This window comes from Nelumbo lutea, chromosome 1 (assembly GCF_056320005.1).
Source record: "Nelumbo lutea isolate HS-2025 chromosome 1, American lotus-T2T, whole genome shotgun sequence".
In the NCBI taxonomy this organism is placed as follows: Eukaryota; Viridiplantae; Streptophyta; class Magnoliopsida; order Proteales; family Nelumbonaceae; genus Nelumbo; species Nelumbo lutea.
Genome location: NC_142684.1, coordinates 20,212,726 through 20,228,930, shown reverse-complemented (window position 1 = coordinate 20,228,930; position 16,205 = coordinate 20,212,726). Strand labels below are relative to the sequence as shown.

Genomic DNA, 16,205 nt, shown 5'->3' with positions numbered 1-16,205 from the left:
GTCTCTGGAAATGTGGGAAATCACATAGGGTGCGTGAAGCCAATTGTTTCAGCTGCATAACTCCACCACCTTTTTGTGACGGATCATATCCACTCATCAAATAAGTTTCCCTTTGGCCTCTGTCAGACAAGGTTCAGAGCCGTTTTTAGGTAAACCTTTCTGTCTAGTGAGTGCATACCCATCATATTTAGGTTACGGCAAGGTACCGTGAGAGAGTTCCCATTTTCTGGTGAAGCCCCTCCCACATCGGTCTATGACGCCCCTATCATCTAATGAAACACTCTAACAGATCCAACAACAAATGGATAGCCCAATTTTATGGTGTGTTTCCTCATTACTAATGGACCCATCATTGTGCTAATGACGGAAGGCCTTTAGAGAGTCCATCAAATGGATCTCCCTATCACACACATTCATATTTGCTGGAGGGAACAAAATTACGCCCTAGTTCTAATTTAGGTCAAACCAAAGTGGCTCTCACTGACTTTCATAAAGTCAGATTTCTGGTGGGCCTCAATCGGTTAGGGGTTTCGTACGCATCCCTTTTTAGGGTTGTGGGGCCCACCAAGTAGAGAGGGGGTCATCCAATGACCTTAAGGAACACCATGGCAATGATGTGCATTCAGCCATGGTGTGCGCAAGAGCCACTAACGAGTCAACATGGGCCAAGTGCTTATGGCCCATGGTCGTAGCACATCATACATCCAAACATCACATGTAAAGGAGGAATTGATCCAATCAATTAACTACTGTAAAGTCCATCGAATAGCCCATTTAAAAAACTTAAAGCATTAACAATTAATGTCTACTAGGTGTATGGGCTGAATAGGAGTTAGCAGTTCGGCCCATATAGCTTTTCTTACAATAATGGGCTTTTGCAGTTTTAACCCTTTAAAACTGGGCATTATAGGTGGGCCAAATTAATCCCTGTAATTGAACATCAGATTTGGAATAACCAGTGTGAGAAATATGGACTGAAAAACAGCCCCTTCGAATCTCAGATTCGGTCCAAATAGTTTTTGTCCAATCTAGTCCGAAATGGTCCAAAACTGATTTTCAATTCAAGAATTAATTCATGAGAGATCTGAAATTAATAATTTTGATTTTAGACAATCACAAATCAAATATGGACTGTTCGTACCACCTGCAAAACAGAGGTTAATCACAAATGTTACAGTTTCATAAACTGTAAATCGCAGTAGGCGATTTCTCCATCTGCAAATCTCCAACGCCGCCATCTTCTTCCTTCTTCTTTAATCAAGAAAATAAAAAAAACAGAAATCCTATTTCTATTAATTAATTACATTCTTGATCAAACCCTATACATTCAGTCTAGAAAATAAAATAAAAAAATTATTTACAGACCGAATTGAATAAAATAAATGAAAAAGGGTGCGCAGACCATCTGTGCCAAAACTGCACTGCGATCTCCAGGTTCGAACAGTCCATTAAATAAAAAATAAATGAAGAACACTTCTAAATAAATTTTTGGATTTAACAAAATTAATTTCAGATCAATCGCCCTTAACAAGAAACCTTTTCTTGGAAAAAAAGAAAGCAATCTGCGCAGATCTTGGCAGAACATCTTCTGTCCATCTGCGCAGTGTCAGATCTGATTTTCTTTTGGTTCAAGATTTGAACCTGTGGCTCTGTTACCACTGAAAAAATGGTAGGATCCATCTAATGGACGTCATGAAGGGTGCGGAATGGTGGGCGAATTTCAAAAAAATTTCCTACCTTCTTCCAATCTGGGAATCATATTCCCTAAATTTAGAATACATTATTCAAGGATTCTTCTTGAACCATAATTAAACCAGATCTGAACCAAAGGAAATAGGAGAGATTATACATGATCCGGAGAAACAATATCTCCCAAAGTTGGTGTTCACGCCCAAAGAAGAAACCAAGGACCGCTCCTGCTGAAGATGACACAACTGTGGATGGAACGGAACCAACAGGGTGCGTCCTACACACTGGATTCTTCGCAAGAACCCTCTGGAAACCTTGAACACCGAATCCTTTTGTCTTTCTTGCAAAACAATTGTCAAGAATTGATTTCTTGACTTCCTGTTGCTGCAAAGATCCAATCTTCCAATAGGGAGTGGCGGCGGCTGGAGGAGGAGGAGATCCAGGGACGAAGAGGGCAGAATTGTCTCTTCTCTCTGGAGTCTGTGAGAGATCTAATCTCAATTCGTAGGATGTGTTTCTTGCTTACTCAAACCCCTAGTTCAAAATCTGATATTTCTGTTAGGGTTTTCTCCTCTTTCTTCTTGATTAAGAAACCTCCCAATATTTTTGGGAGTTATCCCAATCCATATCAGTATTTGGATAGGGGTTAATCTTAATCCTATTTGTAGATTAAGTTAGTTAACTCCTGATCTTATCAGGAGGTTACCAGATTCAAATCTAATTTGAATTTGGTCTCTTAGAGTGGATAAGGTCAAAGACCCAATCCTTTTACTAACATTAATCTCAGATTCGCCCCATGAACAGGTGATCATATCAGCCCAGTTCGAAATGGGCTTTTGGCCCATTAAGTGTTCAGTGTTTAACTAGTTTCCAATCTGCTGCCCAGTTGGGCTTCTTTGTATGGCGTGGGACCCAAGCATTGATCTACACACCAGCCACATGGGTTCGGCCCAGCCTTTATTACAAGGCCCAGCCGAATTCACTGAAAGACTCAGTCTTTGAGCCCATCACATGGACCCTATGGGTCCAACACTTACATTAAGTGGTCCTTGGGCCAATCCATCTTATAAAAACCTAGGGACTGTGGGCAGGTGCAAGATTAGCCCATCAGATATTATCCTAAATGGTCTTACACCTAACCTCTTAGCCCTTAATGATCAAGCACTGCCCGACAAGAGAAGACCTCTCTCTCAGCTGCCAGGAACAGTGCCACACTCTCTACTCACATGGATCTCGGGTATTAAAACTTTTTGCAAATCTTTTGAAACCATACATATATATATATATATATATATATATATATATATATATATATATATATATATATTAATTTTGCAAAACAAAATTCTAACGATTGAAATCAACTGCCGGCAGTTTGGTTTCCATCAGAGAGAGTGCATTCCCGATCATTACCATTGTCCGACAAAGGGGCTGATCCTGTCACTATGACCACTCACTCTGATGAATTCTCAGACTGCCCCAACATGTCCAGGTTTTGACCCCCACTAAGGATCTCACTGATTGACACATCAAAGACAGCCCGATCCGACACCTAGTGATGTGTCATAATCGAGTCTAGGGGTCAAGTGTAACTTTCCAGTATTACCCATCTGTCTCCAAGGTCTAGGGCAACACTGGAAATCTGGTCTGGTTCAAGGGTTCAAGGAATCCCATACTGCATGTGCCTTGGGTCTTACCCTGATGGCCGAAACAAGCCATCCCAACACTTGGTGGCACATCAGTATCAGCCTTGGCAGGATAGATCCCCCAGACTTATCCAATGGCTGTGAACATTTAAAACTAACACAAGTTTCTATAAGTGTCCAGTTTTAGGGTCTTACACAGAATTATACCAAACAACATGAATCAAACATGCACTTTAATTTATTTCCACTAAATAACAAAAGTACATTAAATCCGATTGAAGCTAAGGGCATACAAAACTGTCTAATAGCTCCCACTTGCACTTAGGTCCAATCTGGTACAAGTTGGAGTCCCATACTTTCCACGTGTTTCTCAAACACCTTCTGTGTTAGTGGCTTAGTCAATGAGTCTGCCACATTATCCGCTGATGCTACCTTCTGAATTAGGACGTTCCCTCTACCAACGATCTCCCGCAGTACATGGTACTTCCTCTCGATGTGCTTTGACTTCGAGTGGGCCCGATGCTCTTTAGCTTGGGCGATCGCTCCATTGTTGTCACACAACAACGGGATGGGTGATGTGCTGGACAGAATCACTCCCAATTCGTGTATGAATTTCTTCATCCACACGGCTTCTTTGGCAGCTTCACTTGCGGCAATGTACTCGGCCTCGGTTGTGGAGTCTGCAGTGGGACCTAGATCTGATAAAGGGACTGTAGTACCTCGATCTGGATCTGCAGAAAGAACTGGGACTGGCCTGGACTACTGATGACCGAAATCAACCTGCCTTCACCGCTTGTGATAGACTTTCAACTCCTGACACCTCTGACAACCCTCCCCATTACATCCCTCATCACTCAATGGAATGGGTAAAGGAACTTCTGATGAGTTAACCCCACTCTCACAAACCCCATTCTCACTATTCTCCCCCTGAGGAGAAACCCTAGGGTAATAGGGTACTTTCTCAAAGAAAGTAACATCCGTCGAGACAAATCTCCTCTCGGAAGTAGGTTCATAGAAGCAATAACCCTTTTGAGTTTGTGCATAACCGAGAAAAATGCATTTGGAGGCCTTAGGGTCAAATTTAGAACGATGAGGTCCAAGAATCTGAACAAAGCAAGGGCAACCAAAGGTTTTAAGGGGAACAGTAAATAATTCTTCATCGGGGTATAAAAGGGTAAACGGAGGCTTCATGTCAAGAACCCGTGAAGGAACTTGATTAATTAGATACACTGCTGTAAGAATAGCATCGCCCCAAAAACGGATAGGCACATTGGAGGTAAACATAATGCTTTTATCCACCTCCAATATGTGCCTATTCTTCCTCCTGGCAACCCCATTCTGCTGTGGTGTATAAAGACAAGTACTCTGGTGAATAATCCCATGATCAAGTAGATAAGAGGCCAGTGGCTTGGTAAAGTATTCTTTTGCATTATCAGATCTGAGGATTTTGATTTTGACCCCAAACTGGGTTAAAATCATTTGATGAAAGGTCTGGGTCAGAGCAGGAACCTCATCTCGAGTACGCGTAAGGTAGACTCAAGAAAAACGGGTATAGTCATAACAAACAACAAGAAATATCTGTACCCCCCCCATAGAAGGGATGTGATACGGGCCCCAAACATCGGTGTGCATAACATTAAAAGAATTACTACTTTTATTACTCAAGCAATAAGATGTTCTACAATGCTTTGCAAGCTCACAACTCTCACATCTCAAATTTGACATCTGAACAGACTCAAACAAATTAGGAAACAAACTCTTCAAAGACCGAAATGATAAATGACCTAACCGATTATGCCAAAGCATAACCGGACTAACAGACTGAGAAACAAAAGACTTCTTATCTTCATGATCTTTCCAATGAGAACTCTCTCCAAGAAGATAGATCTCATTCGTCTCACGGCTAGTCCCAATCACTTTCCTTGTCTCCAAGTCTTGAAAAACACATCGGTCAGGGAAGAAGGTTACTGAACAGTTTTGATGTTTTGTAATACTACTGACTGAAAGCAACTTAGTATCAAGTTTAGGAACATGCAAAACTGAGGATAAGTAAATGGTATTTGACAACTTGATGTCTCCCTTGCTAGAAATGGGAACAAGGAAACCATTAGCAATTGACACTTTATCTCTACTAGAAGATAAGTGATAGGTAGTGAACAGTGATGGCAAGCTAGTCATATGGTCTGATGCACCTGAGTCTATTACCCAACAATGTTTAGTGTTACCTGGAGATGAAGCATGGTAAGCTGAGGCCCGAGTACCTGAATGAGCAAAGGCTGATGTGGAAGGAGTTGATGATGACTGAGATGATTGAGCTGAATTCCCAACTTCATTTTCCAACTGTGTTAGGGCAGCCCAAACAACAGCTAAGGTGTCTAGAGGCGTGCCTTTTGTGCTCGATGAGGATATAGAATTGGTATTAACAGCCATATGGGCATTACCCCTTTTGTTCCTCAGTTTTGTTGGGACTAGATGAGGGTGCAGCTTCCAACATGTGTCTTTAGTATGCTTAGGTTTCTTGCAATGTTCACACACTAGATCCCGCTTATTTTTCTTCTTTATATCCCTTTCTGTATCACCCCCAGACTTAGGTTTAGCTGCTGCCAAGACTGGTGGGAAGGGCTGATGCTGCATTATAACCTTTCTCCTAGTCTCTTCACTATGCACCAATGAGTAGGCTTGAGATAAGGTCACACTGTCCCTTGTTATTATCTGTTGTCTCACAATATCATAATCAGAATTTAGACCAGCTAGGAATTCAAAAACTCTATTAGTCTCCACTTGCTTTCTATGAGTCTGTGCATCCTTCTGACTTTCCCACTCAAGTGTTTTTAGATAGTCAATTTCATGCCACAAAGATTTCAAAGTAGAGAAGTAAATGGAGATTGGTTTCTCTCCTTGCTTGAGGTTATTAACTTCACACTTCAATTCATAGGCCCTAACAACATTAAGGGGTTGGGAGTAGGTCTCTTTCATGACATCCCAGATTTCCCTGGTTGTTTTTGCCCACAAATAGTTTCGACTGATATGTGGCTGCATAGAGTTGCACAACCATGTCATAACCAAGTAGTTCTCCTGAACCCATTTGGTATATATTTGGTCCTCCTTAGATGGTTCTTTCACATCTCCCAATAGGTAGCTAAGTTTTCCTCTACCCCCAATAGCCATCATGGCCGATTGGGCCCATTCTAAGTAGTTGGATCCATCAAACCTCACAGTTGTAATCTGAAATGCATTCTCAGACATATTACTAGAATTGCTAGTCCCAAAAGCACCTTCCCTTTGATTCTTGAACTCCATTCTTGGTTAAGAATTAGCAATCAAAAACTTTTGAAGCTACTGTAATAGGAAACAACACCTAAGCAACTAATAACAGCTGGCCTAGGTCTTCCACAAACAAGGGGAAAACAGAATTCTGTATGAACCCAGTTCCGATCTGATCTGAAACCAATTGACAGTTCTGAATTTTAGGGTGAACCCAGTTCAGATCTGATCTGAAACCAATTGACAGTTCTGAATTTTAGGGTTTTCTCTCAAAACCCTAAAGAGAAAAAAGTTTCATCCGCACCTCTCAGAATAGACCAAGATGGTTCTTTCAAGGTTGTTCTCAAGCAAAAAACTTACCTTGTGAAAGAAGATCTCTGGCCGCCGCCTTCTGTCTGATGCGAAACCCTAATCTTGGGGATCCAAAGCCTTTTCTAATTCTTCCTGACTACTGGAACTCTCCCAGCCTTCTACAATCTTCTTAGTAGTAGCCGCACACTACCAGTAGCCTCCAAGAATCAGCCGATCCTCCTTCTTAGTCTCCCAGCCCTAGGCAACTCTCATGTGGTTGGCTGGATCAGACTCACATGAGAAACCCTAATCCTTGCTCTGATACCAAGTAGTCGATCAAGACTACAATCAGTCTTGAATCCGAAAGTAAAAAGAAAACATTTCAGAAGGAGAAAAGAGGAAGAAAAGAGGGAGAAAAGCAGAAGCACACGAAGGGTTTTAGAAAATAAGAGAGAGAGGGTCGAATTGTTCTGATCTGCCGACCCACTCTTAATATTTATATGTTTACTAATTGTAAAAAAAAGGCTGAATTGCCCTTATTGCTTACATGGCAAATAAACTAATAATAAAGCTGAAATAACAAGCTGTAACAACAAACTGAAATAGCTACCAACTAACACTGACATAACTAACAAAGAATACATGCTGTGCTGCCATACGAGCACAATGGGGACCACAGCCGTGGGGTCCACATCAGTGTTCTCTACAATTAATATCCAGCTTATGTGTCCAAGTCTTATTGATAGTAAAGTATTACTAGGGAAAAGCAGCTTTGTTTATAAAGCAAAAGTTTTTTCATAATCAATTCCTGAGTTTGAATGAGATTGTAGAAACAAGTCTTGCCTTGTACCTACCAGTTGAACCATTTCTTTTTATGCTTTTAAAGTTTATACTCATTTTCATTATACCACACCATTTCCATCATAAGAAGTTGTTTACTTCATTTGTTCAATCATGCATCTCTTTAAAGATACTCAAGGAAGGATTCCTTTTTTGTATCATTATGTAAATCTTATATACTAAAACTTTTCATTTAAAGTAGTCCTTGCTTATTGGAGGTAATATGTGAGGTCTGTAAGAAATAATTTGTAGCATTAACACTTTCTTTTCAGATTTTCTTTACAGGACTATTCTTGAAGTAGGTATAGTACCAATACCATGGGGAACAAGGAATCAATAGATGACTCTTTCCATGATGAAACTCAACGGGGGCCAACTTATGCAGGGACTTCAAGGGAACCTTACTACAGTACACAGCAATCGTCATACATACCCGATAATTTTAGCTCTTTTGATGAGGTGTTTATCACGACTTCAACTTCCTTTTGGATGCTATTTAGTAATCTTGTTTAACTGAAGAACAACAGGAAAACATTTTCTTATTTAAATTTTTTAATGAGATGGCATGGTGCTTTGATATAGAGTGTACTGTGTTGGTACCATGAATGCCATGGCAATAGTAGGAACCATCACTATAGTGGTACCATTGCCATTAACTACCTTGACACCAAATCAATAAAAGAACAGGCAATACAAAAAAAAAAGAAAAAAAATAGAGAGAGAGAGAGAGAGAGAGAGAGAGAGAGAGAGAGAGAGGAAATGCCTATATTTTTGGTCAGTTATTTTTATTTCTTGTCCATTCATGTAAACTCCTTTAGTGAATCCTTTTCCTAAACTGTTAGTTTCCAGATTTTTGCTACCTATATTATCACAGGAATCACTAATCACTATATGACTCTTTCCATGATGAAACTCTGCAGGGGCCAACTTATGCAGGGACTTCAGGGGAACCTTACTATAGGAGTACACGGCAATTGTCATACATACCTGATAATTTTAGCTCTGTTGATGAGGTGTTTATCATGGCTTCAATTTCCTTTTGGATTCCATTTGATAATCTTATTTAACTGAAGATCGAAAGGAAAACATTTTCTTATTTAAATTTTTTAATGAGATGGCATGGTGCATTGATATAGAGTGTACTGTGTTGGTACCATGAATGCCATGGCAATAGTAGGCACCATCACTGTAGTGGTACCATTGCCATTAACTATCTTGAAACCAAATCAATAGAAGAACAGGCAAAAAAAAAAAAAAAAAAAAAAAAAAAAAAAAAAAAAAAACGAGAAAGATTGGCTTTCCAGTCTGCGGAATCTGACATTTATAGAGGAAATGTCTATATTTTTGGCCATTTATATTTATTTCCTGTCCATTCAAGTAAACTCCTTCAGTGAATCCTTTTCCAAACTATTAGTTTCCAGATTCTTGTTACCTAATATTCTCACAGGTTTTCATTACCTTTATTGCTGGTATATATTTAGTAGTAGGCTGCATGTGGTAGTCCTGTTTCAAATTAAAAGAACAAATAGAGATGTGGTACTCATATTTCCAGGTTATTTCTGCATTGAGAGAAGCTGGTCTCGAATCATCCAATTTAATCCTTGGTATCGACTTTACAAAGAGCAATGAATGGACAGGTGATATTTGATTGATTTACTCTATGCTGTAATCAGATTTTGGAAAATCTCCTCAGTTGAGGAAAAAGAAAACATCATCTTTTAATGATTGTAGGTAAATATTCATTCAACAGGAAAAGCCTTCATGCAATCGGTGGCATTCCTAACCCATATGAGCAAGCTATATCCATAATTGGCCGTACATTGTCTCCTTTTGATGATGACAACTTGATACCTTGTTTTGGATTTGGTGATGGTTAGTTTTGTTTTGTAGTTGAATTTGTAACTGAAATATGTCGTGGCTTTTCTTAGAGCTGGTTATCTGATTGCTTTTCCTTTGTAGTGTCAACACATGATCAATATATTTTCAGCTTTTTCCCTGATTTTCGATGTTGCCATGGCTTTGAGGAGGCTCTTGCACGATATAGAGAGATTGTTCCTTATTTAAAATTGGCAGGTTTGTAATGTTGTTCTTCCTTATTCCTTATCTTATGCTGTAAACTTCATTCTAGGGGCTGAGTGCATCTAATAATTATGAAATAATATGGGAATTCAGTGCTGCTAATATGAACATCCTAACATTTCTACATAATGTCACCATGAATTGGTTACATTGTGGCTTTGTTGATAATTGCACAATGCATACCTCTAATAGAAGCACCCAAACAAACTAAAAGTCAATCATGTTATTTAGGATTTAAGAATAGGAACCTGAAAATGATGAGACAAATAGACATGCAAAACAATTATAAAAGCTCTGATTAGAGAAAGATCCAAGTAATGTTTTAGTTGTCAAGAAGGTGACTAATTTCCAGTTTCCTCTTTTAACTTTATTGAGAAGCAAGAGCATTCATCACCTTTCTTTAAGTACTGTAGAGAGACTGGGCCGAATGGGCCCTAGTGTCTTATTATCTTTTGTCTTCTTTTATTTGTTATGTTTATGTTAATGGGCCTTGTTCATGTGGGCGTGTTAACCTTTTTTTATTTCTTTTAAGTTATGCTTATGAGCTGGCCGCCCCATTAAGGGCATCATTGTAATTAAACCATTGAGATTATATTAGTAAAATTAATTAGGAGAAAGGAGAGAAGATGGATTGATCTCTCTTCTCCTTCTCCCTTTTCTCATTTCTTCTTCTTTCACTCCTGATTTCTTCTACTTCTCTATCTTCTATCTAATTTCAGTTTCTATTGTTATTTCTTATGGACTGAATCACATCTAGTACTTACCCAAAATTTGTTTCAGTCCTTATCAATCTTTGACTTGAAAATGAAGCCATATATACTTTGGGGTCTTGGTACTATTGCATGGTGATGCGTAGGAATTGGAATGCACGTCTAGGAGGTCTGACTTTCAGGACAAAAAAATGGACTAAGAGGCACTAATACTGTTATAATAGTCTTATATTTGGAATCCTAACATAGTATACCCATTATTCTTTTTTGATAAGTACACAATATTTCATTAAATAAAAAGATAACCAAACTGCTCAGAACAAAAGCAGCTAGCCTGTAATTACAATGACTTCCTTTACATAAACCTACAAGAAAATAAACAGAGAGCTCTTACAAGTAGGGAATGCAATTTTCCCCATCCCTGCTGGGTACCTAGCCTCCCTGACCTGATGGGGGTCAGGGATGGAGATTGCCTTGGCAGGGGTGGCGATGGGGATGGGGAGTGAAGTCCCCACCCTGCCTTAACCACAATTATGTATTAAATATTGTTTATGTTAAATATATTATATATTAAATATATATAATATTATTTATATTACTTATAATGTTATTTATATTATATATCAAAGTATATTTTAAATATTATTTAATTAAAAAAATTTCCTTTATTTTAAGTAAATACATTTTCCATAAAAGCTTTTAATTAAAAAATTTGGAAATTTGGGTCCCCTACGGGGAACTTGTCACCGTCGGGGATTGGGGATGGAGGGTAACTTTTATGCCCAGTGGGGATTGGGGTCAGGATTGGGGATGGGGATTTGTTTCAAAGTCGGGGTTGGCGATGGGGAGTATGGTCCCCACCCCATTGCCATTCCTACTTGCAAGTTACAGCCTGGTCCTGGGCAGCCTCATTCCAAGTAAGCTCTCTCTACCCCATTTCTTGCCGAGTCAACTAGCATATTAACACTCCTAAGGATCCAGTTGAATGAGGTGTTCAATCTGGCACCTAAGGAATGAGACAACCTCACAATATGCCTGAACTGCCAAGGAATCTGGTCCTGAGATTTCATCCAAAATATTATTGTTTGACAATTCCCCTCCACTTCTATATTCCTTAATCTCTGCTGCAATATCAGTTTTAGACCTTGGCAATGTTCTATTGGAAAATTTTTGTTCATCATGTATATAAGCTATTCGGTTATGTGACCATGACTCCTAGAAATTACAACACCTGATCTTGCTCTGTGGGATATTGGGAGCTTCTTTCTCCCAATTTCAGCCCTAATAGGATTTTTTTTGATTGTTTACTTTTCATTTTATTGATTGATGATAAAAAATATGGCATGTGTACTTAGATCACCTTAAAGAGGTGCATTCGTGTCTGTTCTGGGTATTTGAGTGTTTGGTGCCCTAATGTGAGTGGTAATTACCTGTAGGTCCTGAAAACACAATAAAATGGTTAACAAACCACTTGGAAGCAAGCAAAGACCAATTTTGGACGTCACCTGTGAATACTCTGTTTTTGTCTTCGGAATACATTGTTATTGTAGTAAAATAGAGTATTCTAGAGTTGTGATACTCTGTTTTGCGCTGCACAACACGTGTGATTTGGCATTTTGGCTTATTCCAAAATGACTCAAACCTTAATGAAACTTGGAATAACAACAACAATAAGCATCATACAACCAAGAAACATCAAAACAACAAGGAACAAACATACAACACTTTCATCTTGAAAGTTGTAGCCGTAGTAATCCGGGGGTTTCATGACAGGGGGGTACTTAAAGATCATAACAGAACCATTTTACTTGGCTCTTCAGGCCCTATAGGACAGGGAGATTCCTTGAGTGCAAGTGATGGCCATGATTCAACATATGAAGTTAATGTGCATGCATGGGATGAAGGATGCGGAAGTGGAGGGAGATTGCTAGACAGTTATATATTGGCTTTAGAAGCAGGAAGACATTCCTTGGAGGTTCAAGCCCTTGGTTAGACAGGTGCAATTTCTAGGCAACAGAGTGAGCAGCTCATTCAATTGGGTGCCTAGAAGTGCAAATTCTATGGCTGATCCTTTGGCTAGGGCAGGGGCTCTTAAGGATCATTTGGTGCAAGGTTGCCTAGGGCCAGGCATTGATCTGTATGGGTATCTTATTGGGCTGTTTTTTTCTGTGTTCTGTTTGGATTTGTAGCTGTTCTTCTTTGGCCTGCTGCCCCTTTTATGGTGTAGTTGGTGATTTGTTTTGTTTGAAATTAAGTTATTTATCAAAAAAAAAAAGAAGAAATTGATTGGGACATTTGCAACAGAACTTGACTGAACCATATAATCTGGGAAACAAGTAACATGTTTGGAACTTGGGAAACATAAAGAGGAAAGGAAAGCATCATAATGTGGGAAGAAAATAAAAAATTGTCTGGCGAAAGATATTCTCTAGCTGCATTGTTGTACTGAAATTCTACTTCGCCTTAGATAAGTCAAATCTTTTACTTTGTCTTCTAAGTCAATTGAGAATTTGACATCTTGTTTTTTCATATTCCTTCTACATTCATGTTCAAGGGGAACAAAACTGATAGTAATTGTTAAGTGTTGATAGTAATCGTAGAAGTATCTGATTCATATAACATATTAACATTATCTTTCACATAAACTGCATAATAAAAAACTATACACTATCCTTGTCCCTCTGCAGTCCATTGCAGGTGATATTGGTATGATATTGACTTCGGTCAGGGCAGGACAGTGCTCACACCGTACCAACAGCCTCTTGCAACCTTGCATCGGGAATATCTCCCCATGAAATAAAGTACGTAAATACGGAAATATTCCCAATGCAAGGCTGTAAAGGCTGTTGGAATGGGCGCTGCCCTGACCGAAGCCGAACTCTATTGGTATTGGATCTTGTTGGAATAATGTTAGAATAACTTAGTTGCAGTTGTTAGGGCCTGTTTGTCTAATTAAAGTGTTTTTTTTATTTCGTTTTTTATTTCTGTTATGTCTGTTATTGTCCTCAGGGGCACAAGAGTCTTTTCCCTTGTTATTTCTGTCGCCCTATATATATTAAATAAACACTGGCGCCGCCAGAACTGTTGCATTGCAAACTCTCTTTTCTTTTCTCTTCTCCTCTTCTCTTCTCTTCTCTCCTCTCCTCTTCCACCTATCTCTGGCCGGCTACACTGTCAAGATGGTATCAGAAATACTGATTAAAAGAGAGCAGACCGATCAACCCTACTGTCAAGAGAAGATCGATCAACCCTACTGATTAGTGGAACAGGCTAGCAGAAAGGAAATCTGATTCTGGACTACAGAATAGCTACGAATGGTACAGTTCTTCCTCTATTTTTCTCCTCTTTACTCTCCTTGATCATGGGCCGAGTGAAAACCCTATGAATCTGGGGCGGCTGAATGCTATCGAACCTGTGTAACCCTAGTTGTCTTGGATGGTGTGATCCTGTTGATGTGTTAAGACAACTGTAGGTCAATGCTGACCTGTCTTCTCAAATGGTTTGAGTTGACTATAAGCAAGAAGGATCTCTCCTGCTGGTTAGTGGCTGTTAGCCATTCTAGAATTCTGATAGGCAGGTCTGAAACTGCCGTTTATTACCTCAGTTTTGTCCAGAATTTGGTACGGCTTGTGCACAATCTGGTTGGTAAACCCTAGTGTGTGGGTGTGAACTGAGTGGAGCATTGCTTTGTAGAGTAAGGAGGGGTTCTAAATCCGGTGTGTGGGACTGAGTAACTGCTTGACCATGTCGACTGAGAATTCTGCTACTTCAGAAATCTCAGGGAGCCACAATGGAGTGAGTGGGGGAATGGATATGAGCTTTCCCATGGCTGTCATTCCCTTTGATGGTCTGAATTACCTTGAGTGGTCTAGGGGGATAAAACTCTACATCACTGCTAGGGGGCGAATAGGATACATCAATGGGAGAGTAAAGGAACTGAAGTATGGAAGTGCTGAGCATGATAGGTGGGACCAAGAGAACAGTATGGTGATGTCTTGGCTCTTGGTTTCAATGCTGCCACAAATAAGGAAGACCTTTATGTGGGATGAAACTGCTTGTGAGATATGGGAACAAACGAAGTCCACTTATTCAGAACAGAGACACTATGCCAAGATATATCAACTACAAGCAGAATCTTCTACTTGCAAGCAGGGGGAGAGGAGTCTCTCGATGTACTATTCTGATTTGACATCAATATGGAAAGAACTTAATCACTATCAAAATGTGAATTGGAAGTGTGATGAAGATGCAAAAGCCTATAAGTCACTTGTATCACAGCAACGTGTGTTTGCCTTTCTCCTAGGGCTGAATCAGTCATATGAGTCCATTAGGGTACAGATCTTGGGTAGTAAAGACTTGCCATCAGTCCAGGAGGTGTATGCCTTGGTGCAGTCAGAAGAAAGCAGAAGAAGTGTGATGAATGGTGTAGAAGGGGAGTCAGTTGCCCTAGCGGTCCGGGCAAATTCAGATACAAATGTCGGAGGTGGTTTTAAAAGAGGTGACACTCAGAAAAAAACAGAAGATAAAAGCAAGCTTTGGTGCACTCACTACCAGAAGACACAACACACTAAAGATACATGCTGGAATCTCCATGGAAAACCTAAATGGGCACAGGATTTGGGTAAGAAGTCAGCACCGGATCAGGGCAAGAAACCAGGCCAGCAGAATCAAAGAAGGTATAACTCAGCTAATCTGGCATCGACAGAGACTAGTCCTTTTGTAACTCAGGAGAGACATCCCGGTTCTGACCCTAAGGAAGATATTATCAATTCCTTCCGTGAACATTTGGAATTGTATGGTAGGACTCTCCACCAGGTGGATTCTGGGCCTACTCCTTCTACCTCATTTGCATCTACATCAGGTAATGCCACAGCCTTCCATGCGTCATCTCATACTATTGATTCACCTTGGATTATTGACTCCTGAGCCTCAAATCACATGACCGGTAAGTCAAATTTGTTCCAGACATATAACCTTCTCTCTGGGAGAGATAAGGTAAGACTGGCTGATGGTTCCTTTTCTACCATAGCTGGCCAAGGCACCATATCTCTCCCACTTGGCCTTACTCTACCAAATGTCCTGCATGTTCCGAAATTACCTATTAATTTGTTGTCCATTAGTAGTATTACTCACTCTTTGAACTGCTCAGTCAAATTTTTTCCGTCTTCATGTGTGTTTCAGGATTTGACCTCGGGGAAGACGATTGGTAGAGGAAGCATGGTGGATGGTCTCTACGTGTTGGAGAATAATGCTGGTCTAGTGGCGACTGAGTCCACAAGTTCGGTGAGTGAGAGTCGGGCCTATTTATGGCATAGTCGTTTAGGTCATCTTTCTTTTGAGTCGTTAAAAGTTATGTTCCCAAAGATTTTCGAGTCCTTGTCAGTGAGTCAATTACAGTGTCAAACTTGTCAGTTGAGTAAACATTGTAGAAGCTCTTTACCTTTAAGAAATAAAAGATCTGAATTTCCATTTCATATTGTTTATTCTGATGTTTGGGGCCCTGTTACTTTACCTACTGCGGCTGGCTTTAAGTATTTTGTTACGTTGATTGATGATTATTCTCGATACACTTGGGTTTATCCTATGCGATCTCGAGATGAAGTGCCACAAATTGTGAAAGATTTCCAATGCATGGTGTTCACTCCGTTCCAAACGGAAATTCATATTTTCCAGTCGGACAATGCAA

General features: G+C 39.8%; 1 protein-coding gene across 2 annotated transcripts in view; it reads left to right on the top strand.

Moving 5' to 3' along the window:
- LOC148873856 (E3 ubiquitin-protein ligase RGLG3-like) overlaps nt 1-16,205 on the top strand; it is a 98,321-nt gene that overhangs the window by 18,539 nt on the left and 63,577 nt on the right. The window contains exons 2-6 of one of the 2 annotated variants that reach the window (XM_088963637.1): nt 8,016-8,189; nt 8,651-8,743; nt 9,283-9,367; nt 9,462-9,602; nt 9,690-9,803. In XM_088963637.1, coding sequence (XP_088819763.1) covers nt 8,049-8,189; nt 8,651-8,743; nt 9,283-9,367; nt 9,462-9,602; nt 9,690-9,803 — 574 coding nt within the window. In that variant the 5' untranslated portion in view covers nt 8,016-8,048. Of the gene's footprint in view, nt 1-8,002; nt 8,190-8,650; nt 8,744-9,282; nt 9,368-9,461; nt 9,603-9,689; nt 9,804-16,205 lie in introns of both variants that reach the window. The other variant, XM_088963636.1, reaches the window with a different exon arrangement.